General features: G+C 32.8%; 1 protein-coding gene across 3 annotated transcripts; it reads right to left on the bottom strand.

Annotated features, from left to right (window-relative positions):
• Nucleotides 1-1,078: 1,078 nt before the first annotated feature.
• Nucleotides 1,079-8,868, bottom strand: LOC105769207 (jacalin-related lectin 3). Of its 3 annotated transcripts, none has more exons than XM_052631097.1 (7): nucleotides 6,830-8,858; nucleotides 3,642-3,842; nucleotides 2,771-3,238; nucleotides 2,459-2,695; nucleotides 2,010-2,378; nucleotides 1,702-1,920; nucleotides 1,079-1,612 (listed from the first exon to the last, which is right to left on the bottom strand). In XM_052631097.1, the coding sequence occupies exons 1-7, from the start codon at nucleotides 8,732-8,734 to the stop codon at nucleotides 1,316-1,318; spliced, it is 3,696 nt and encodes a 1,231-aa protein (XP_052487057.1). In that variant the 5' UTR covers nucleotides 8,735-8,858; the 3' UTR covers nucleotides 1,079-1,315. The 3 variants fall into 3 exon arrangements, 2 of the variants coding, with proteins under 2 accessions (XP_052487057.1, XP_012445136.1); XM_012589682.2 differs by lacking the exon at nucleotides 6,830-8,858 and adding an exon at nucleotides 3,941-4,178 and having other exon boundaries at nucleotides 3,642-3,851; XR_008196075.1 differs by lacking the exons at nucleotides 1,079-1,612; nucleotides 1,702-1,920; nucleotides 2,010-2,378; ... (1 more) ...; nucleotides 2,771-3,238; nucleotides 3,642-3,842 and adding exons at nucleotides 5,059-5,532; nucleotides 5,652-5,818 and having other exon boundaries at nucleotides 5,949-8,868.
• Between the last annotated feature and the right edge of the window lie 14,357 nt (nucleotides 8,869-23,225).

The raw sequence follows: 23,225 nt of genomic DNA, 5'->3' as shown, positions 1-23,225 counted from the left end.
AAATTTATTTTTTAATCTATCAAATTGTTGGTTAGATTTGGGATCAAATTCAAACTCTCATATCTACAACATAGTGCTTTTGTCATTACGGTAAAAGACTTTAATTGAGTTAATATCTTAATTGACATTAGGTCAAGGGTTGGAACCCGACAACTTAATTCCGATCCCCCTTATCAAATATATATATAAGGTTAGTATTTGATACATTCACATTGAAAAAATTTAATTCTACAATCAACGCTCAAATATTGTCACATGTCACTTTTCTTTTATTTTTTAACTACATTTTAAAGGGGTTTGTGCGACCCTTTAAACTCAACTTCGAAAGTCTAAAACCTCGTCAAACAATTTATCAAATAATTTATCATTTTTTATTTTAACCGTGTTTTTCATGAGTTAATTACATCAAACACTCCCAAACTATGATCCTTATTCTAAATTGGTCTCTAAACTTCAAAACATTGTAATTACATCCCCAAACTATATAATGTTATATCAATCGGGTCCTTTCGTTATTAAAACTGTTAATTTAACTGTCAAATGACACTTTAATTTTATGTAACTAAATTTAAAAAGAAAAATAAAATAAAATATTGTCGCATAACTTTTAAAAGTAAAAACTAAAAATAAAGTAAAACAGAAAAAAGAAAGAAAGAAATGATAGAACTTATGTAAAAGTTTTGAAAACCTCAAAACTAATATTTTAGAATATTTTTTACAATATTCATTTTTTAAAATTATTTTAAATTATGTAACATAAAATATTACACGTCATTTAACAATTAATTAACAATTTAGTAGTAAAAGATTTAATTGATATAAACTTGATAATTTAAAAATGTAATTAGAATAATTTGAAGTTTAAAAACCAATATAATTTAGGAAGGTTGGTGAATTAACTTAGTGTTTAAATACACCTAAGTAATAACCGGATTATGTGCTTCCAAAAGGCTTGTGTAAAGAAATCGGAATTGGGGCCGGTGGAGTCAGATATGTAGCCAAAGAGGCCCATAGTTTGATGTGCATCTTTTTGTTTTATGCTCCTTGCTCTCATCTCCTTATGCAATTGTTTAATTAATTAAAAGAAAAAAAAGATGCTATTATTTAACAAACATAGAGCATACACTTTCGTTTATTTTATCAACTCAGAGATGGAGATTATAATAACAATCCTTCAAGTCAACAGGACCAGAGTGAACCTGGAATTGGATTGGGCTTCCTTTTTGGTGTGTGTGAATCAAGATAGTACTAATTCATTATTTGGTACCAGTTTCATCTTAGTTATACTAAACCAAAAGAGCAGAGCAATAGATATTCAACTGAAAATTTTGAAGAGTGACATCTTAGAGGCTTTCTGATTTCCCAGCCAGTGCTGCATATGAACTCCAATAGCATCCAAGTAAGAGCTGCATCTCCCATGGAACCCCACCACCTTCCCCTGTGTTGTAGTTGAAGTGAAATATGTGCCTACCTCCTCACCGAATGGACCGTACTTCCCTCTGCTGGTATAAAATGTTAACGACCTTATAACTTTGGATTTCTCTTCTTCATTTATGGAGCCATAATAGCCTGATATGCAGATAAGTACCTCGTGCGGGTAATCCAGTTTTACCTGCAACATCAAAGATTATCGTCAGGCAAAAAAAGAGGGGAAACAAAAGCACATGTTGAAATTTGGTAATGAAGATATTTAAGTATTACCCTATGTGTGGTGGTGCCTCCATGGCCTCCATGTCTTGGAGACCAAACAGATTGTCCATTTCGATCATACTCGATTTGAATCGAGCAAATAGCTTCAGATTTGGTAATAAATATTTGCTTAATCCCAGAATACACTCCGTCATCCCATGCTCTCCCTCCATCCCCTCCCCAAGGACCAGGTCCGCATGGTGATGGTTCTTTTACAACACCACAAGCAACCTGAGAAAGTTTTCCGGAATTAGGCACCACACATTTAATTTTAAAGTATGTGTTTAGAATGAAACATATGTACAAGTATGATGAGTTACCTCTTCAACTGGTCCTCGCCTTGCTAGAACTAGTTTGTTAGACCATGGAGAGTTATCGATCTCAGCTATAGGCCTTTCACTTTGGATGATTGCTTGGGAATAAGATGGTTTTGGAGGTGGTACTTTCCCTTCCATTACATGTACACCAACAGCATCCAGGAATAAACCCTCTCTGCCAAGGAATCCAACAATCTTGCCTTCATTCATTTTGTTGGTGAAAGAAGGTCCTTGTTCATCTCCATATGGTCCATGTTTTCCTTTGTTGGTGTAGAATGTAAGCGACCTTATTACATTAGGCCCCATATACATTAAAGGCGCAAACGTTCCTGTGATGTGTGTCAAAATTTCTGATGGATAATCGAACATTATCTGCAAATAATGCAACAGAAGGTCTATTAAAAGAACTGGCAATATTGATATTAAGTCTATAAGAGAAAAGCCAGACTCACTCTTTCAGTTTTGAATCCTCCGGTCCCTCCATGTTTGCTTCCCCATACTGCTTGTCCCTCACGATCATAGCAAACCTTCATTGATACAATTCCAACATTGCGTGATAAAACGATTTGCCTTATACCAGTATAGGTTCCATCATCAAACTTGGTTCCACCTTGGCCACCCCAGGGTCCATAAGTTAACACTCCTTCCGGTAACCTTGGAGGGACTTTCATAGGAGTCCGAAATGGAACCTTAAACATGCAAAAAGAACAAAGAAATTATATCATTGCGCATACGAAAGCAATAACTGATAGTGTATTTCTTACCTTGCTTTTGGTTTCTACATCACTCGAATCGTCAGAGCTACTAGAGCTAGAATTTTGCCTTATGAGTTCCCTTGGCTGGGGATTCACAAATCCATCCCTCTGCCTCACAGCTAGAACAATGTCGTAGCTTTCTCCAACACTTCCCTGGATCACTGAATAGCCACTTTTTTCAGGTCCGGTAGCAGCTACACTTTGGGCATGAACAATAGGCTTTGAAGGGTTTAGTTTTAGGACTGGCTTTGAATACACTCCAATTGCATCCAAATACCAACCACTCCTCCCACGGAATCCAACAATCTTGCCTTTGTTCATTGAGAAACTAGTTCCTTGTTCAATACCAAAGGGTCCATATGCTTTCCTGTTGCTATGGAAAGTTAGCGAACGAACAATAATTGGTCCTCGTTGGTTCAGGCTCCCATAGTACCCATGGATTGAAGTAAGAAACTCATCTGGAAAATCAAGTTTGACCTAAAGGAATTTATATTGCACAACGAATATCAGCCAACTGAATTTTGCTGTGAACTATATATATAGCAATCTATAAGAATTAAGAAAGATCTGCCACTTCATGCTGAACCTCAAAACTCAATACAGAATTCAATGAATGCTATGTATTTTAAACATCTCCAGAAAATTTGAAGGAAAATCTAAAAGAACCATACCTTTTTCGATCAACCTAAGCTTGAGATGACTAAAGAACACTTACTAAAGTTTGTTAAATTACCATTTAATGTAAACTTGATATTAAGTACAGTAGTCAGTAGTTGTTTTGAGGAATTTCAATGCATGGAAAATTGTAAACTTGCTTCATATGAAAAGCTTAAAAAGTGCTTAAGAACTTGTTAGCCAAATCAAGAGATGAAACACTGACCTTATCTGTCTTAGAGCCTCCATTTCCTCCATGCTTCCTTGACCAAAGAGAGTTCCCTTTAGTATCATACTCAATCTGGACCGAGTCAATGCCGGATCCATGAGCTATCACCAATTGCCTTATCGTGCAGTAAACTCCATCATCCCAAGAAGTGCCGCCTTGGCCTCCCCATGGTCCAACTGATACAGGCTTCTTATCATCCTCAGTACTCTGCCAACATCGTGGAGGAGAATTTAATTAACCAGAAAACCAATCAATCAATCGAAAACCAATGGTAAAACTTAAATACTGTTGGTTACCATTTCTGAAGGAGCAAAGACTTGGCAGGTTAAGGTGACCAGTACAGGCGTAAGAAGTTGGTTTAGAACGGCACTGAGTAAGTGGCTGAGATATATGATATGTATTTATAAGCAGAAAAGAGGGGGTATTTTTGAGTTGAATATTATGGACTAAAAATATAGTTTTCAAAGCCTGCATACTGCTGAAGAAGCTTATTCTGTTTTCCACTTTGAAGGGAAACAATTCAAAGGAAAGGAATCAGATGCACCAAAAGCAGTGTCTTGATGAAAAGAGCTCTTATCTTCTGCCAAGAAATGTTCCACCCTTTTTGACGGTCAGGATATTGAGATGCGAAATTTCGGGAAACTGTGCACGGACATGGGGGAGAATCATAAATCATGAATTCCCTGAATTTGAAGATGCGTTCTTCCCCCCTCGTCAGCAATTAAAATCGATTTCAAATTAACTTTCTCCTTTGTCAGTCATGTCAAGAACCTTAACTGAAACGTTGATTATTGCTTATTATTAATGGTTAAGCAGCGGGTTTCTGCTTTGTCAAGCAACTGCATCCAATTCATGGAACATTTTTTCCGTTTCTTTTCTTCTTTCCATTTCAGGAGATAGTATAACCAATATACCGAATTGGCAGCGATTCTGACAGTGATTTGATGCAAAGAAAACTTTCTGCCAATGTAGTTTCTGGTACACTCGATGGTAACTGATAAGCTTGCTCTTTTATGTTATGTAAGCACCTTTTGAGAGTGATATTAGAAATGAGGCAAATCAGCTTTAACATTTTTGTGTCCTGGTCGTTGTTGATAAAGTTATTTTGCAGCCGCATCTTCTGCCAGATTGCATTGCTAGATAATGTGGAATTCAGCATCTTAGTATCCACTCAAACAGCCACTCTCGTCAAATTCCAAGTCTATCAGGGCTTTCTTTCTAATCTCTGCAGCAGCAAATATTCTTCGAATATTTTTGTTTGACAGACGGGAGAAAATTTGTCATCATTAGATGAGCCAATGGAAACAGTCCCAATTACCGCCTCTGTTCCTTTTGCATTGGATCGCAAATTAAGATTTTCGATGGAGGATATTTCATCAACAATTAGGACGCCGTAAAAGATCAACTCAGGAAATTAGAATTGTAAATTCATCATTTATAATGGAAAAGAAAAACGTGAGGTTTCATACAGGATAGGTGAAATTCAAAGCCAAATGCAGGCAGCACAACCTTGGAATATATGTTTCACTGGAATTTCCAGGTTTAAATTGAATCTCGACAAAGATATATTTCACATCATCTTGACAAGTACCCTTCATTCAGCGAAGTATATTATTCCTTGTTGATTTAAGCACGGATGGAAAATACGCCGTGCTTTATGACCGTGATGCTCTACAATTGGCAAGGCCTATCGCAAGGGACAATCGGAAGTTTCTTGTAACAAGACGCCGTAAGCCCACTTCTGAATGCAATATGCCTGTAATTAGAGTACCTTTTAAGATCTATTTAGTAGGTCTAGCCAAGAGTCCTCGAAAGAAGACATGATCCACTGCAGTAATTAAACTGGACGAATTCAAGTTCCAAGTCCTTGCAGGACTTCCTGAAGCTTCTGCAAAAGTAACAACTAAGTTTTAAGCAAATGCAGTAGGCTTAAATGATTTTTAAGTGAGAAGGGCATGAAAAGGATCTCAACTAATAATGGGATAATATAAAAGATGTTATGCATACCGGCAAAAAAGTAAAAATCCTTGCAAATGCTCTACATCTTTCTCTGTCAAAAGCAGGACTTGGATGGGATAGAAGAATATCCCATTAGCCACTCATGAGTGTAAATAAATTTAATTCTTCAGCGACCAGCGTCCCATCAAATCATCAGCTTAAGCTTCTCACAAAAGCTACACAAATAATTTATATAATATAAATAATGATTATACAAATTAATTGCCAGAAGAATAAACATGATACGCAAAGTTCTCAAGATATGCGGTAAAGCAAAGTAAATAACCAAAAGTCATATGAGTGCACCTTTTTTACATATGCGCTCTAGCATAGAAGATTGCTGTAGCTTCCATGATAATTTCTTTGCATTTGGATATGACAAATCCATGCAAATAATTCTTACGTTTAGCATAAGTACTCTACCAATAATCTCCACAAGAACAGCGCCCATTCTTAAAATGGTGGAAGAACTTTGTATCACTCAGATATATCTCACACCCAAATCTCAAGGAAACATACTTGGCAGTTAAATGGCAGTTCCTACACATTCTGATGTTTTTAACAATCCTTATACTTTGAGGGGAAGAAGGTGAGCTGATCAAGGCAAAAGCTATTGCAAGTTTTTCACTATGAATGCCGCCAATTTCCTCTTTCTTTTCTTCCTCGATGAAAAATCCACCATGATGGTCATCTATGTTCACTTCTCTAGTGATGTTTTGAACCCATGAATGCAGAAGGTTTGAGGATGGCTTAGATTGATCACCAGTGACAAATGCATGCACCGTATTCCTGACTTCAATCCAGCTGTGCCCAAGAGATCTTCGTAATGTGCTCTCTTTTTCAAGCTTTCTCACTTTTGAAGAGTCATCCAATTTCCCACACAAGCTATATATCTGATACATTAATTGGTTAACCACAATATTTCCTGGTTCCAAATCAAGTAACCGTTCCCCTGCAAGGACAGCCAAAGCAATATCCTTATGAATCCTAGAGGCAGTTAACAAGGAAGTCCAAACAGAGGAGTCGGGCTCTATAGGCATGTCTTCAATAAACTCCATTGCTTCTCCAAGCCGACCAGAGCGGCCATAGAGATCTATCATAGCTGAGTAATGTTCTATGGCTGGTATAATCTCATAGTTGTCACTGATGCTAGAAAAAATCTGTTTTCCCTCATCCACCATTTTGGCAATACCACGTGCAAGGATAATACTTAAAAAGGTACCTCTATTAGGTTTAATCCCCAACTTTCTCATCTGATCGAAGAGATCCAGGGCAGCATCAAAACAACCATGTAAAACATAACCGCCTATTATTGAGTTCCAGGAAATAATATCTCGAGTCGACATTCCATCAAATATGTTTCTAGAATATAATATATTACCTGACTTTGCATAAGTGTCTATTAGAGAATTTGAAATAGAGATTACAAACTCTAAATCCCTCCGCAAAATACAACCATGGATCTCTTTCACCTTTTTCGTAGCAATTAAATTCGCACAACCAGGCAAGATACTCAATATAGTTACTGAATTTGGACTAATGGAGCATGATTGCATTTGTCGGAAAACTCCAAATGCCTTATCTATAGCCCCAAGTTGCACATAACCAGCGATAAGAGCATTCCAAGATGCTGTATTTCTCCTAATCTTTCCATCCTGTTCAATTCGTTGAAAAAGATCCATGGCTCGATCTTCATCTCCATTTTGTATGTATCCTGAGATCATTGTATTCCATGTAATCACATTGGGCTTCACATCAGATTCTTGCATTTTGATAAAGAGTTCATAAGCCTTCCCACAGTACCCAGCTTGGCAATATCCAGCAATCATTGAATTCCAAGTATAAACATCTTTTTCTTCAATCATATCAAAGACTTGCCTCGCAGCTTCCAGTTCCCCGCACTTAGCATACATGTCAATAAGGGAGTTTCCAACAAGCACATTATCAGTTATTCCCATCCTAAGGGCAATTGAATGAATTTCAAGCCCCAGCTTTAATACTTTCAAGGATGCACAAGCGGAAACTGCACTTGTGATAGTAACACCATTAGGCTTGATCCCAGCCAAAAGCATCTCCTTAAACAAAAACAAGGCCTGCCACCTCCTACCATTTTGTGCAAGCCCCGAGATCATTGAGGTCCAAGTAAAGACGTCAGGACTTACCCTAGAACTCTCCATCTCCTTCATCAACCCCAAAGCCACATCACATCGCCCTAACTGATTATAACTATTAATCAATATATTCCATGAAACAATACACGGTTCTATTCCTTCACCCCACATCCCATTAAACAATTTATAAGCTTCATCATTCTCGCCCTTCTGACAATACGCCAATAACATTGAATTCCAAGTCACTCTATCCCTCTCGTTCATGTAATCGAAAAACCTCCTCGCAGACCTCAATTTCCCACACTTTGCATAAACAGCTAAAACCGAATTACTAACACGTGTATAACAAACCATCCCCAATCTAATTACTAAAGAATGCAGCAATCTCCCGGTCCTAACATCCCCACAATTAGCACAAGCTTGCAAAATTCTCGGAAACAAAAATTCATCAGGCAAAACACCATCTTCCATCATCAAAAAGAAAAGTTCCACAACTTCCTTCCACCTCGACACTCTGGAATAGGCACCAATCATAGCAGACCAAGTGTACAAATTCTTTTGAATCATTTCATCGAACACCTTACGAGCATCAGCAAAGGACCCACATTTCGCATACATGCTGACAAGTTTGGTTTCAACGAACGGGTCACTTTCTTTAACTAAATGGATTCGGGCATGGAGTTTTCGACCCAAGTCGAGAGACCCGAAATCAATGCAAGCCTGAAGTAAACTAATGAAGGTATTGGGTCTTACCTGAGACCCACTGAGAGCAATTGAATCAAGAGCGGCTACAGCTTCAGCTAGGCGGCCGCTTCGTGCGAGGTACTTTACATGGTTGTCGGTGATTTTTGGGTTTTTGTTGTTTTTTGTGTAAGTAAAGGAGAGCTTGGTTTGGGGTTGAGAAAATTCAGATAAGTTGTCATGTTTTGTTGGGATTATTACAGGAGGTTTTGAAATACAAGTAATCATCAGATTCTCCATTTTTTAAAACTAATTTCTGAATAATCTCTGCCTCTCTATGTCCTTTTTTTCTCTGTTAATTTTTCATTTTTTGCAGTGTGTTTTTAGAGGTTAAAAGATAATGGGATGGATTGAAAGATAACAATTTCCAGAGCCGTGTGTGGAAGAGGAAGGCTATGCCTTGCTGGGCAGTGGGTGTAATCCTCCGCAACTGGCTTCTTTGTGATTAATGTGACCTCCAATTGAATAAAGCCACGTAGAAGCAGACTCTGGATGTAAGTTGCCACGTCGGAATAGATATCGAATCCGAAATCAAATGGACCCAATTCAAGCCTGCCTCAATCCAATACATTTTAGGGGTTTTTTACACAAATAGGGTAAGAAAAAAAAATTCTACTGAAATAGGGTGTCAAAAAAAATATTTACCAAAATAGGTTACTTTTTTCATTGGTGGCAATTAGATAGGCGCCAATAAATAAAAAATAATATTTTTTTGAATAAAATATATTTTTATATTTTTTTAATAAATTAAAAAAAATACGGGTCAAAATACGGTTAACGGGTCGGGTCGAGTCGGGTGGCGCCTATCAGGTAGGCGCCAATGAAGGTGCCTCATAGAGAGGCGCCAATGGTGGCCTTCGCCCATCATTTGCAGCTGCACCAATGACATGGTCTTGTCCCTCATGTTTTTTTTTTTGCCTATAAGTAAATGGTCCCAACATGCAACAGCACGCAGTAGAGGAAAAAAAAAAAGAAAGGAGAAGAAGAAGAAGAAGAAGAAGAAGAAAGAAAAGAAAAAGGTAATGTATTATTTTAGTAAATAATTTTGCTTATAATTTAAAAAGTTTATAGTTTGTGAATTTTTAGAAGATATTTTAGAAGATATTGTGAATTTTTATTATTAATTACTAATTATAAATTATCTATATTTAGTGTTTATAGTTTGGATTAGAATTTTGTATGAATATTCTAATTTTTGTATGAATATTGTAATTTTTATGAATATTGTAATTATTTTATAATTAAATTTGTATTTATAGTTTTGGATTAGTATTTTGTATGAATATTGTAATTTTTGTATGAATATTGTAATTTTGTATGAATATTGTAATTTTTTGTATGAATATTGTAATATTATAATTTTATATGAATATTGCAATTTTTTGTAATGAATATTGTAATTTTGTAATTTTGTATGAATATTGTAATTTTGTAATTTTGTATGAATATTGTAATGTCGGGATATATTGTAATATTGTAATTTTTGTATGAATATTGTAATTATTTTATAATTAATTTGTTAGTAATTTAGGATTATGTTATAAATTTTTGTGTTTGTAATTATTTAAAATTTAATTTATTAGTAATTTAGGATTAAGCTATAAGTTGTTGAGTTTAGTTTAGTATTTGGTGAGTTTAACATATAAAGTTTATAAAAAATTAAAAATCATTTTATTAAAAGTTTAATTATAATGACTTTTTTAATCATATAGTTGTTGTTAACTCATTTAATTTTTATATAATGTAACTTTTATATAATTTAATTTTATTTGATTTTGTATTTATTTAACAATAATTATTGATTTTTGAAACAAATTAAGGTAAAGTGTCCACGATCGCATGATGATGAGGCATCCGCATATGTCAACCGCAGAAGGAGGCGTCGTCAAACAAAGTTCGCGATCTGACATGGCTAAAACTGCGGACCCCCAACTGTATGAACGAGTGTTATGCAAATTGGATAATAGGGGTAAGTACATCAAGTGGACCTTACTACCGTTTGCATCCGGCATGAGTACACCCCCTATAAGGTGCATAATGTAAGCTCGAACAGCTTGCATCACCTCCCATTCATTAGCAGTACTTGACAAATACTCAAAATTGGCCTTTAGCCATGAAAATCTGAAACTGGTAAATTTCCCCTGACTTGGCGAGCGTCCAAGTAATTCATTGCAAAGGGTAGCCGGCCTAGAGATTGAACTTACGCCCGTGACCGCATTCCCGTCTATGGGAAGCCTGAGCTGTACTGCGACATCCTCTAAAGTGACGGTACACTCTTCGCACGGCAAATGAAATGTGTGGGTCTCCGGACGCCATCGCTCGAATAAAGTGAAAATCAAGTCATATCGCAGATCAAAAGTCCGGATCAATGCCGCTGATCCGAACCTGGCTAACTCTAAGTATGGTATTAGGCGTTCATCTGGCTGAAACCCTACACAATTAACACGGCCCCTCAGTACGCGGTACGGACCCTGACATTATTAAATTAGCAAAATAGTTAATGCAATATAATTTAATTTAGCAAATAACATGAATATCAAATAAAAATTTTATTACCATCTCATTAATAGTACTTGATATGTGATTATTATTATTAATTAGAAAACTCATTTCCTACAAATCGCAATCAAAAAATGAATTCATTAATTTGTTTCAAAAATTAATAATTCTTGTTAAATAAATACAAAATCAAATAAAATTAAATTATATAAAAGTTACATTATATAAAAATTAAATGAGTTAACAACAACTATATGATTAAAAAGTCAGTTATAATTAAACTTTTAATAAAATGATTTTAATTTTTATAATTAAACTTTTAATAAAATGATTTTAATTTTTTATAAACTTTATATGTTAAACTCACCAAATACTAAACTAAACTCAACAATTTATAGCTTAATCCTAAATTACTAATAAATTAAATTTTAAATAATTACAAACACAAAATTTATAACATAATCCTAAATTACTAACAAATTAATTATAAAATAATTACAATATTCATACAAAAAATACAATATTACAATATATCTCGACATTACAATATTCATACAAAATTACAATATTACAATATTCATACAAAAAAATTGCAATATTCATATAAAATTATAATATTACAATATTCATACAAAAAATTACAATATTCATACAAAATTACAAATTCATACAAAAATTACAATATTCATACAAAATACTAATGCAAAATTATAAATACAAATTTAATTATAAAATAATTATAATATTCATAAAAATTACAATATTCATACAAAAAATTAGAATATTCATACAAAATTCTAATCCAAACTATAAACACTAAATATAGATAATTTATAATTAGTAATTAATAAAAAAATTCACAATATCTTCTAAAATATCTTCTAAAAAATTCACAAACTATAAACTTTTTAAATTATAAACAAATTTATTTACTAAAATAATACATTACCTTTTTTTTCTTTCTTTCTTCTTCTTCTTTTCTCCTTTCTCTCTTTTTTTTTTCTTTACCGTGCCCATTGCATGTTGGGACCATTTACTTATAGGCAAAAAAAAAAACAAACATGAGGGGATAAGACCATGTCTTTGGAGTAGCCTGCAATGCATGGGTAGAGGCCACCATTGGCGCCTCTCTATGAGGCACCTTCATTGGCGCTTACTTGATAGGCGCCACCCGACCCGTCCCGTTGACCGTATTTTGACCCGTATTTTTTTAAAAATTATTAAAAAAATATAAAAATATATTTTATTCAAAAAATATTATTTTTTTATTCATTGGCGCCTATCTAATAGGCACCAATGAAAAAAGTAACCCATTTTGATAAATATTTTTTCTGACACCCTATTTCAGTGGATTTTTTTTTCTTACCCTATTTGCGTAAAAAACCTCATTTTAGGCCTAAGCCATACAACCCAAGCTAATTGAATATATTCCCTTTTCAAAATCTAACCTAAAAATCACAAAATGTTTCATAGTTAATTGTTATTGCAACTTAGCAAAATCTAAGATTTTTACACAAAGAATAGAATTCCAGCTCTCCACTTGTTCAATAAAAATATAGAACGAATTTCCATTATGAATTCTTCTTCTTAATCAAGACGGCTAGCAAATTTCTAGAATGATCATTGGGTAAAAGATATTGGCTCTCTTTAAATGCATCATATAAGCAGAGTATATATCGATGAAACTCTCCATGTTTATGATTTGGTCAAAGCTGGTGGAACTTGGAATTGGCATCGACTTGAATTGCTTCTTCCTCGACACATTTTAGCTTGTATTGCAACAATTTTACCGCCTACACCAAGCTGCAGATCCTGATCAACTTGTATGGAGGATGTTTCTCTTCTTCTGAAACTTACAAACTTGTTGAGAGAAGAGATTTGCTACCACAAAAGGATAACTCGATTTAGAAAGTTAATACTCTCCAACGAGTAAGGGTCTTCTTATGGCTGCTTACTAATGGGGAGAGAGTGAGACGTGGAATGGTTGATGATGCTCACTATGTGCAGTGTGGTGGACTTGTGAAAACACCAATTCACGTTGTGCAAGATTGCCAATTTTCTATCACGGTTTGGAAGACTATTGTGCCTAAAAATATTTAGACTTCTTTATTTAATTATCTGTTAGAAACTTGATTGAAATGGAACATCATGAATGAGGGAAGGCATCACGAAAATTGATGGCGAATGGCCATCTTTCTTAATAATCATGTATTGGCTACTTTTGGAAGGGTTGAAATGAATTCATTTTCCAACAAGCAAGTAGTAACAGTAGCAATCTGATTTCGAAATACATGGCTTGGATAAGAAATATCATTAATTATAAATGTATGGATCAACTTATGTGCAGCACAATCACTCGTGATAATTGGTATCCATCTGAGTAAGGATGGGTTAAGTTTAATACAGATGGCGCACTATCGTTACAGTACTCTAATCCTACTATTGGTGGTGTTCTTCGAGATTCATCATGAGGCTGGTTGTTTGGGTTTGCTATGAAGGTGATAAAGGATGAGAAGGATGAACGCTAAAGCGGATCGTAAAATTTGTCAAAGTCGCGAATTTGACTTAGGGCTCTAGACGTTTGGAAAGAAACTTAGATTTTGACACAACTTGAAACGAAATTGAATCTAAGTCAGATAAAATAATTAAAATAAATAACTAAAATAAAATAATAAATCAAAGATTAAGGAAGCGAATAAAGAAGATAAATGGAAAGATAGAATCTGGCGTGTAGAAGTCTTAAGAAGCCTTGAAAATACGAAGAATCTACAACCCCCTTCAAGCGGCTCTAATTTTCCCTCCAAGATAGAAACCTTGGCAAGAAAAAGTTTGAAGATGATCCCCACAATTTAAAAAGATTATTAAAACTCTTCTAAAAGAAACTTGAGAAATTCTTGAAAAGAAAAACCTAGAGAAAATTTATTAACTCAAAAGAGAAATAGAATAATAATGAATTTGTCTAAATTGTGTACAATGCAAAGGCCAATATATAGGCTAGCTAAATATATCTAAATAAAACTCTTAAGTATACTAGAATTATAATTTAATCTAAACAAAAAGTATTCATCAATAGATTGATTACCTTGAACAATGCATTGAAGTCTCGTTGAGACCTCTCTATAGTAATGAGAAGAAATGTAACGCTTTTGCATCATTTGCTTAAACTCGTCCCATGTTTCAATTACCGTTTCACGGTTTCTTTAACGATCAATTCCAAGTTGAATCCACCAACTCAATGCATAATCTGAAAATTCAAGGATTGCCAATTGGACTTTTTCCTCTTCCTGGCATTTATAGTAACGAAACATAAGTTCAATTTTTAATTCCCAATCACAAAATGCTTCGGGATCATACTTCCCTCGAAATGGTGGAATGTTGAACTTTGGTTTGGCTAAAAAATGTTGTCTATGGTCATTATTAACCAAAGTCTCATCATTTGCACAAGAGACATGTCGAGCATTATTTGCACGAAGACGAGGTTAATCAATTTATCTCCCCAATTACGATTTCGAAGCTTAATTTTTGTACTTAGACATTCTAAATTTTTGTTGATCGTGTTTAAAATAGTGTCACATTGCTGATCTCGAGCATTTCGAACCTCTTGATCCCTTCTCAACTTCCCCATCATAGTATTGCGAATCATTATGAAAGCCTGAAAAGAACACAACACTCAAGAAAAGAAAATTTAAGCAAATGTCATTGTTATGCACTCAGAAATAAAAATCAAATTCTCAATGAGGTAAGAATTAATCTTGTGAGTCTTTTAAAAAGTGTCGATATCAATCAATTAGAATGTATTAGAATCAAACTAACAAAGCAAACCTAAGAGCATTATGAGTCCAAAATCAGCTAGACATCAAATAATTTTATTGCACGGAGGAAAGAATGTGCAACGTGCTTTAACCTACTAACACAAGAAACAATAAAGTGTTAGAATGCATAACGGAACAATAAAAAGAAAAAAACAAATGAAAACCTAAGGCTAAGAGTCAATGAAAGTTGTTGAAACCCAAAAACCCGAAAAATTGCAAAATAACTTAACAAACTTCGTTCGAGGTGTTCCCAATTTCCAAAAATTACAAAATTTAAACTGGAGCCTTCTCAAATAATGTAGATCTGATCTGGAAATTTTCAGCACAAAATTCAACCCACATAATATTTTTTTTATTTTTTTCGTATTTTTTTTACTTTTCGATCACTTTTTTTTGTGAGAAATATTTTTTTATACTCTAAAATAGTGCCAAAAAATAGTTTCTAAAATTTTAAATCGTTTGAAAATTGTTTACCCACTGAAAAATATTTTTTCCGAAAACTGTCGGGGTAAAAAAAATTATTTTGAGGCTGTTTGCTAAAAATCAGTTTATAAAAATAAAAAGAATACCTAAAACGCCCAAATCTGATTCCAAATGATAAAGGATGAGAAGGATGAACGCGATAGTGGATTGTAAAGTTTGTCAAAGTCGCGGATTTGACTTAGGACTCTAGACATTTGGAAAGAAACTTGGATTTTGACACAACCTGAAACGAAATTGAATCCAAGTCAGATAAAATAATTAAAATAATTAACTAAAATAAAATAATAAATCAAAAATTAAGGAAGCGAATACAGAAGATAAATGGAAAGATAGAACATGTCGTATAGAAGTCCTAAGAAGCATTGGAAACACGAAAAATTCACAACTCCCTTCAAGCGGCTCTAATTCCCCTCCAAGATAAATACCTTGGCAAGAAAAAGTTTAAAAATGATCTCCACAATCTAAAAAGATTGTTAAAACTCTTCTAAAAAAAACTCTTAAATAACTTAAAATAGCTGATAAATACAATATTGGGTTCATATATAATAAAAATTAAGCCTAAAACCTGAACCCAATATGATTTAAACTCGAATTAAAAGCCCGAAATTCATAATTCCTGTCATAATCCCGTTCAGAAATTCTGCTCACGCAGTCTTCACTAAAACGGTCATAACTTGAGCTCCCGAACTCAAAATCGAGTGATTCAAAATACGCTTCGAAGCTAAGAGATAGATCTTCAAACTCCATGTGACATCTCGACTCAAAAATGCCAGAATCTCATTCAAAAAGTCATCGCAAGTCTACTGATTTCTCAAGCTTAAAAATTGGTATCTTTGGTGATTGAAATTTAATAAATTTCACCCCATCCGTGCATGTATTAGAAGGTCTATGTATCTGACATTTTTCAGATTAAACCACGAGCTATATATAGAGGACTCACTCTAGCTTGGAAAAAAGGGTTTCGTAAGGTTGTGATCAAAAGTGACAATGCATTGTTGATTGACATAATTGGGAACGATTATGCGGCTGACAATAATCTTTCTGAACTTCGTTTAATACATGATTTATGCAAGCAAATCTGACAACTTAAGTTTCGACATGTCCCACGAGAGCATAATAAACTGACAAATTACATGGCCAAAGTTGTTCCTAATTATCTTAACAGGTTATCGGCTTTTGAAGACCTATCTGGTCATACTTGATATTTATTTGAAGAAGATGCTCATCGAACAATGATTAATATAGAGCCTTATTGTAGCTAGTTCCTTGAACTTGTTTCTTTTCTTAAAAAAAAATGTAATAATCCACATATTTGTGCAGTATTTAATTTACTTTTATGTTACAACGATGTTTAAAATACTATAGATTTATATCCTTATATTATATAGTTTTTAATATTTTACATCTATATCTATGTATTATTTTATGTCATATTTTAATTGTTCCTTTCTATATTGAATAGTGTTAAATTGTTAAATTCAATCCCTTTTTTAAAAAATTTTGATTGGTAATCAAATCGATCAAGCAATTGATTCGTTGGTCCGCCAATCTAATTAAAATAAATAAAAAACAATTTAATTGTTGATTCAATTCTTAATTCAATCGACCAATTCAATCCAGTTCAAACCTCTTTTCACTTACATAATTAATTAAATGAATTAACACAAATTTTAAATTGCCTATTTAGATGAAGTCGGAAATTTAAAAAAGCTGAGAGAAAATATAAAATTCTAAAGGATTAAAATTAAAAAATTGTTAAAAAAACTTAAATTGATTTCGTAATTTTGGAGAGGTCAAACATGTATTTTTTCCATTAATCAAAGAGTTAAAAAGACTTTAAGTTTACTGATTAATTATTGGGAGAAGCTACAATTACAATCATCTTATTTTACCAGAATCAAGACCTTTGCTTGCTGTTAACTTCTAGGGTAATAAATCAACCGAGTTTGAAATGAGTGAATTTTTGTTTATGTTTGGTTGTTTATTTTTAAGATTGTTCGAGTTTATTATGAATTTCAAAATATTTATTCATGTTCATTTATTTAAAATTATGTGTGTTCATATTCATTCGTTTAAATTAAACGAGCATGTACATGAACATATAATTGAATATATTTACTAACAATGTTCATAAATAACTAACAATTAACAAACAATAAATAAATAAACATAAGCATATATACATATATATTGTTTTTAGATTAAAATATTTAAATATTAATATTAATAATTATATTGTAAATAAAATCAAGCACACAAACTATAAATAATTTTATTAATATATACTAATGGAACAGTAAACAAGCTTTAAACGAACACAAACAAGTTTGTTTATAAACATAAATGAATTAAATAAGCTTTATTTGTGTTCGATTCATTTAATAAATAAACCTCAAAATCTTGTTAATGTTCATTTGTTTAGCTTAATAAATAAACAAGAATCAAACTGTTCATCGGGCGTCCTCTTCATTTGCAATTTTACTAACTTCGTCTTTGTCATGAAAATTCCTAAAGTAGGACTTACAAAAATATTGAAAAATAAAAACCAATCTAACCCGATGATGTTTTAATAGTTTTGATTTACAAGTTAAAAAGTTGTGGTTATATGAACACAATCGAATTTTAATTATTATTTAATTTATAATTAATTTAATTTTTATGGTGTAAAATAAGAATTTTATATTTGAAATAGAGAAAATAATTTTAAAAACTACCTAAAAGTTTATAAAGTTATTCATTAATTTATATTTTCCATTTACTTGAAAAGATAGCGTTTTTTATAAATATTTAAAAAACAAAGGCGTTGAACTTCACTCCAAAAGTAATAAAATAAAGCCATAAATGTCTAATGTAAGTTATTGAATATTGCTGCAGAAGAGAGTCTTTCAATATCATCCCAAATGTAGGGAAATCCAGCTAACACATTTATGTTTTGATGATGATTTGCTTGTGTTTGCAAAGGGATCAGCTGACTGTTTTTGCTATGAACAATATTCTGGATTTTTTCTATAGCATTTCTGGATTGCAGATGAATAAGGCCAAGAGTGAACTTTTCTGTTATGTGTTCAACAATCATAAAGAATTGTAGGGCTTTCTGGGGTCAAACTAGGCAATCTGCCTGTAAGGTACTTGGGAGTGCCCTTGATTGCAAAAGGGTTGAAGAGTATGGATTGTAAAAATTTAAAATTTGGTGGATAAGATAACAAGGAGTATTAAATGTTGGGCAGCTAAACACCTTTCTTTTGCAGGAAGACTGCAGCTTTTGCAGTCGGTTGTTTTTAGCATTCAGAACTTCTGGTTCAGGGTACTGCTCATTTCCTCAAGTGTGGTAAAAGAAGTCACTCAATTATGCAATGCTTTTCTTTGGAGAGGTTATGAAGGGCAAGCTAAAGGTGTAAAAGTAAGTTGGGAGAAGATATGTCATCCCAAAGTAGGAGGACTTGGGGTGAGGGATTTACATCTTTGGAACAAAGTGTGTATGCTGCAAAATCTGTGGGCAGTTTGGATGAAGGCAGGGACTCTTTGGGTTGCCGGGATTGAAGCATATGTTCTTAAAGGAGAAAATGTTTTTCAAGTTCAGGCCAAGCAATATCATAGTTGGTCGTGGGGGAAGTTACTAAGCAGAATAACGTTTCCTAGCATAAATTAATATGGGGAACCTTTTCAATTCCACGACATTCTTTTTATCGCATGGTTAGCGATGCATGATAGGCTGGCTACAAAGAGCAGAATGTTGGCATGGGGTCTACAAGTTGATTCAGTTTGTGTTCTCTGTCATGATAGTTTAGAGAAAGGAACACCTTTTTGTGCGTTGATCCTATTTAAGAGAATTATGGGGCTTGATAATGCTGTCTTGTGAATTGCAAGCTTGTATGTTTGCTTCTTGGCAGGATGAACTGGAATGGATTCAAAAAGCTGTTAAGGGTAAAAGCTTGTTTGCAGCTATACTAAAGATTGCTTGGAATGCAAAGATCTACCTGGTTTGGCAAGAGAGAAATAGGAGATCTCATGGTTATACGGGGAAAACTGTGGAGTCGCTGTTTGTTCAGTTGAAGAATCTAGTTAGGGATAGGCTTACTAAAACTTGTACTGCTGTAAATAACTTAAATATGAGAGGCAAAAAATCGGGATTGGTTATGCAATTGGCTGAAGTTTTTATTTGTTTTTTAAGCAAAATATTGCTCTTTTTAGATGAATAAGAAATTTACTTATCTAAACAAAAACTCATTCTATGTTTGAAATTTCAAAATTAATGTTAAAAAACCAAAAACAATTATCACGAACCATTAAATTTTTTTAAATTGAATTCAGTCTTATCGATATTATGCATTTAGTACCTTTAAACTTGTATCTTTAAAATGTTGTGATAACAATAATAATAAGCAAATTAAAACTTAATCGACTAAATGTATAATGAATATTAATAATCAGATATATAACATATGACCATAGTCTATGTATAAACCAGATGACGTTAGCTCAATGTTTTTTTAAATCGGATCAGTGGTCGAACCAGTTAGGTTACTGATTCATCAATCTAATTAAAAAATTATTACAAATTAAAAATTTTTAAAAATTTCAGTTCAACCCTCAATTCAACTGGTTCTCGATCTAATTAGTTTAAAATTATTTTCCGGACCAATCCTCTAATCGATTTCTATTTCAATCTGTTTAATCAGCCAATTTAATTCGGTTCAAACATTATTACTCTAACTTAATGGGGCAAACTAAAAAGCATAGAGTTTGACTAAACTAACGCAAAAATAACTACACTAAAAAAATATAGAGTTGAGTTAGTTTGAATTAATGTTGTTATGAAAGGTTTTCCAACTGTATGTGGGACTAATAAGGCCCTTCATTTCTAAGTGCATGATGATGGTGAGGAGGACCGAGATAGAAACGAGTGTTTATTAGTTATTAAACTTCATGTGATGTGATCCAAAGATCACGTTAAGCTGTAAACAATAGTTTAAGAGGTTGTTAGATTTGTTATTATCAAAAGTGGACAAATATTTTAAATCATACCAAAATAGAAAAGGCATGTTTCTTTGAATATGTTGCTTTCACCGACGTTAACGGAACGGAGGTCTAGCGGGACACAACGTCACTTGAAAAATGGAAAGAAACAAACGGCTAACTAACGGTGCCCCCTACATCCACACAAGTACATAAAGGTCCCAAATCCCTTATCAACTTTATTGCCTAATTCATTCGCCATAGTCGTCACCGGATTGATAGCATCCTCAATCTTCACTTTATATTATCTTCAATTTGCCGTTATATAAGATGAAGCCATCTCACTCTATAAAGGTCAACAAAGACAATCAAGTTATTATTAGCTTGATTTACTTGCTATTTTTTTCACACTTTAAAATATATATACGTATCGGATCTGTTGAGGTTAAAACAGAACACCAAGTGAAAATGTTAATTTGGGTTTGGAAAAAAAAACATGAAGAATTAAATATAGTGATTTTGAAGAAAGAAAAGCAAAGAGAAATGAGCATCGGGGTTGTATGTCTGCATATGCATGCTTTATTGCTGAGTTGTATATAATTGTTCCTTAAGTACTGCTACTTTAATTAATCATGCAACAACCATACACAAGATTACAAATATTAGGTAACTGTCAGGATCCACATGAGGAGGCGAATATGTGCATCTCTTAAACACTACTATTAACTATTAACTAATAACCCAAAACTCCCTACTTCAATTTTTTTTATTAAATTTATTTAGTTGTCAATGACATTTTGATTGAAACCTAAAATTGAGGTTTTAAAGTAATCTTTTAACTTTATTTTTTATTAAATAGTAAAAGATGAAAACATTATTTTATTAATATTTATTATTTTATTAAAATCAATTTTAAATAAAATTTTTAATTGAGCTTGTGTCAAATTGTAACTCCAATTTAATTAACACATGATATAAGCACAGAGGTCGACCTTTATGGGGGCTTCGGTCCTCCAATATTTTTTAAAATATTTTCTTCTTTTTGAAGTTTTTAAATTTTTTAAAAAAAATTCTCATTTATCTCATAAAATTTTCAATTAGACATCTAAATTAAAGAAAAAAAATTGAAATTTTTATTAGTTGCCTAAAACTTAACTTCAGAATCCCCCTATATATATATATATATATAAAAAACTGAAATTTAATTATATAAAGACAGGGTTTGGTTTTGAATTGTTAAGCTGCCTAAATTATCTCAAGGTGTAAGGGTGAGTTAATGCCCTTACCTAAGAGGTTTGATTTGAACATAGAGGTTTTCTTTAAAGAGCCTTGTAATTTGGTTCAAATATTTTATAAAAGTTTTATTTGGAAAATTGTACAGTTAGTCACCCAATTATTACAATGTTTCTGCATTGATTATCAAATTATAAAAAATTTAATTTCGTCACTAGCATTTTAGATTGTTTCTATTTTGGTTACTATTTGTTAAACGGTGAACGAAAATGATGATGTGATTTTTTTTCTAACTAATATAATAACACATTTATTCCTCAATACTCATACATTCTATCAATTTGATCATAATTCTAAATAATTCAATAAATTTAACCCTCCACATTTACAAATTTTATGAATTTTGATTCTCAAACACATGTAATTATGATTTTCCCAACATCTGCTAAGGGAAAAGCTTGAGGCTGCCGGTTGCTCTCACACTGAACTGCCGGGACGAAAGAAGTGGGTTAAGCCATCGGTTGCGAAGAACCTTGCTCGAGCTAAGGAATACTTTGCCAAGAAGAGGGCTGCATCATCATCATCACCCGACTCCACTACTGCATGAATGGCATGTAATTGATCTGCTCTGTTTTGACAAAATGTTGAGAGCAGTGAAGAAAATTGCATTGCATTAATCTCTTTGGGTCTCCTTTTCCATTATTTTTGGAGACCCCAGGAAGGGTTGCTGGGTCACCGACTATATTTCCCGGGATTCATTCAATTCTTTTTCCTTTTAATGTTTTCGGTCATTAAGGTTTTAATTATAAATTTAATTATATTTATATTTATTTATGTGTTTGAGGATCAAATTGATAGAATTTATAAATGTAAAAGGTTAAATTTATTAAATTATTTAGAATTAAGATCAAATTGATAGAGTGAGTAGATATTGAAGACTAATTATGTTATTATACTAAGTAGAAAAAGTCGCGTTATATTTTTCATAACTATTTAACGAAAAGTGATTAATACAAAATGATTAAAAAGGTTATTGAAAGTAAAAACACCCTTTTAACAAATATTTTATAGAAGCTTGAGTAGACGTAATAATGAAAGTAATATACAAATTCGAATACAATTTTATCTTAATTACTGTGTACTGCTATTTAATATTTTAAATAAAAAATACCAATAGGGAAGAGGTGGTTTAAAATAAAGTTTAATCATAAATTGATTTTTATAATCAATCATGATATTTAAAAATTATGAGTTTGAATCTCAGTGCCTATTTTGCTTTTTCAGATTGTGACATTTTTATATAAAATAATAATAATAATATTAAACATTAACTTGGTTTAGTGATAAATAATGCGCGGACATTATGACCAATATTCGACATTGTATGTAACCTCACACCCCTCCTCCCAACTTAAAGTGCAAGAAAAGTTGTGATTGCACTAGAAAAATAAAAAATAAGAGCCCGATGTCTTAGGGTTATGTTTTTGGTCACCTAAGATCTTCCTAATTTCCTATGGAACATTGTAAACGACAGAAGTGAAATGGGTCAGATTTTGTTGTATATATAATTGCATGGTGCACATGGGCAAGGAAGGTGAACATGCTCAACCAATCCACATTGGCTCTAAACCAATTTTCAACCTAAAACATTAATTAAGTACCTTATGTTCTAAGCCAGCCAACTGTGTTTTTTCTTTTGGTCAAGATTCTTCTTTAAGGGAACCAATAGGGATAACACACACAGACAG

The sequence above is a fragment of the Gossypium raimondii genome, chromosome 5 (assembly GCF_025698545.1).
Source record: "Gossypium raimondii isolate GPD5lz chromosome 5, ASM2569854v1, whole genome shotgun sequence".
In the NCBI taxonomy this organism is placed as follows: domain Eukaryota; kingdom Viridiplantae; phylum Streptophyta; class Magnoliopsida; order Malvales; family Malvaceae; genus Gossypium; species Gossypium raimondii.
This window is presented reverse-complemented; position numbering and strand designations above follow the sequence as displayed.

What these genes read in the sequence shown, in the direction of transcription:
- LOC105769207 (XM_052631097.1), bottom strand. Translation starts at nt 8,734, where the DNA reads ATGGAGAATCTGATGATTACTTGTATTTCAAAACCTCCTGTAATAATC. An exon ending in TTATCCTTGCACGTGGTATT is followed by an intron (nt 3,843 to 6,829) that starts GCCAAAATGGTG and finishes CAGAGTACTGAG; the next exon opens with GATGATAAGAAGCCTGTATC. An exon ending in GAGGATTCAAAACTGAAAGA is followed by an intron (nt 2,379 to 2,458) that starts GTGAGTCTGGCT and finishes CATTATTTGCAG; the next exon opens with ATAATGTTCGATTATCCATC.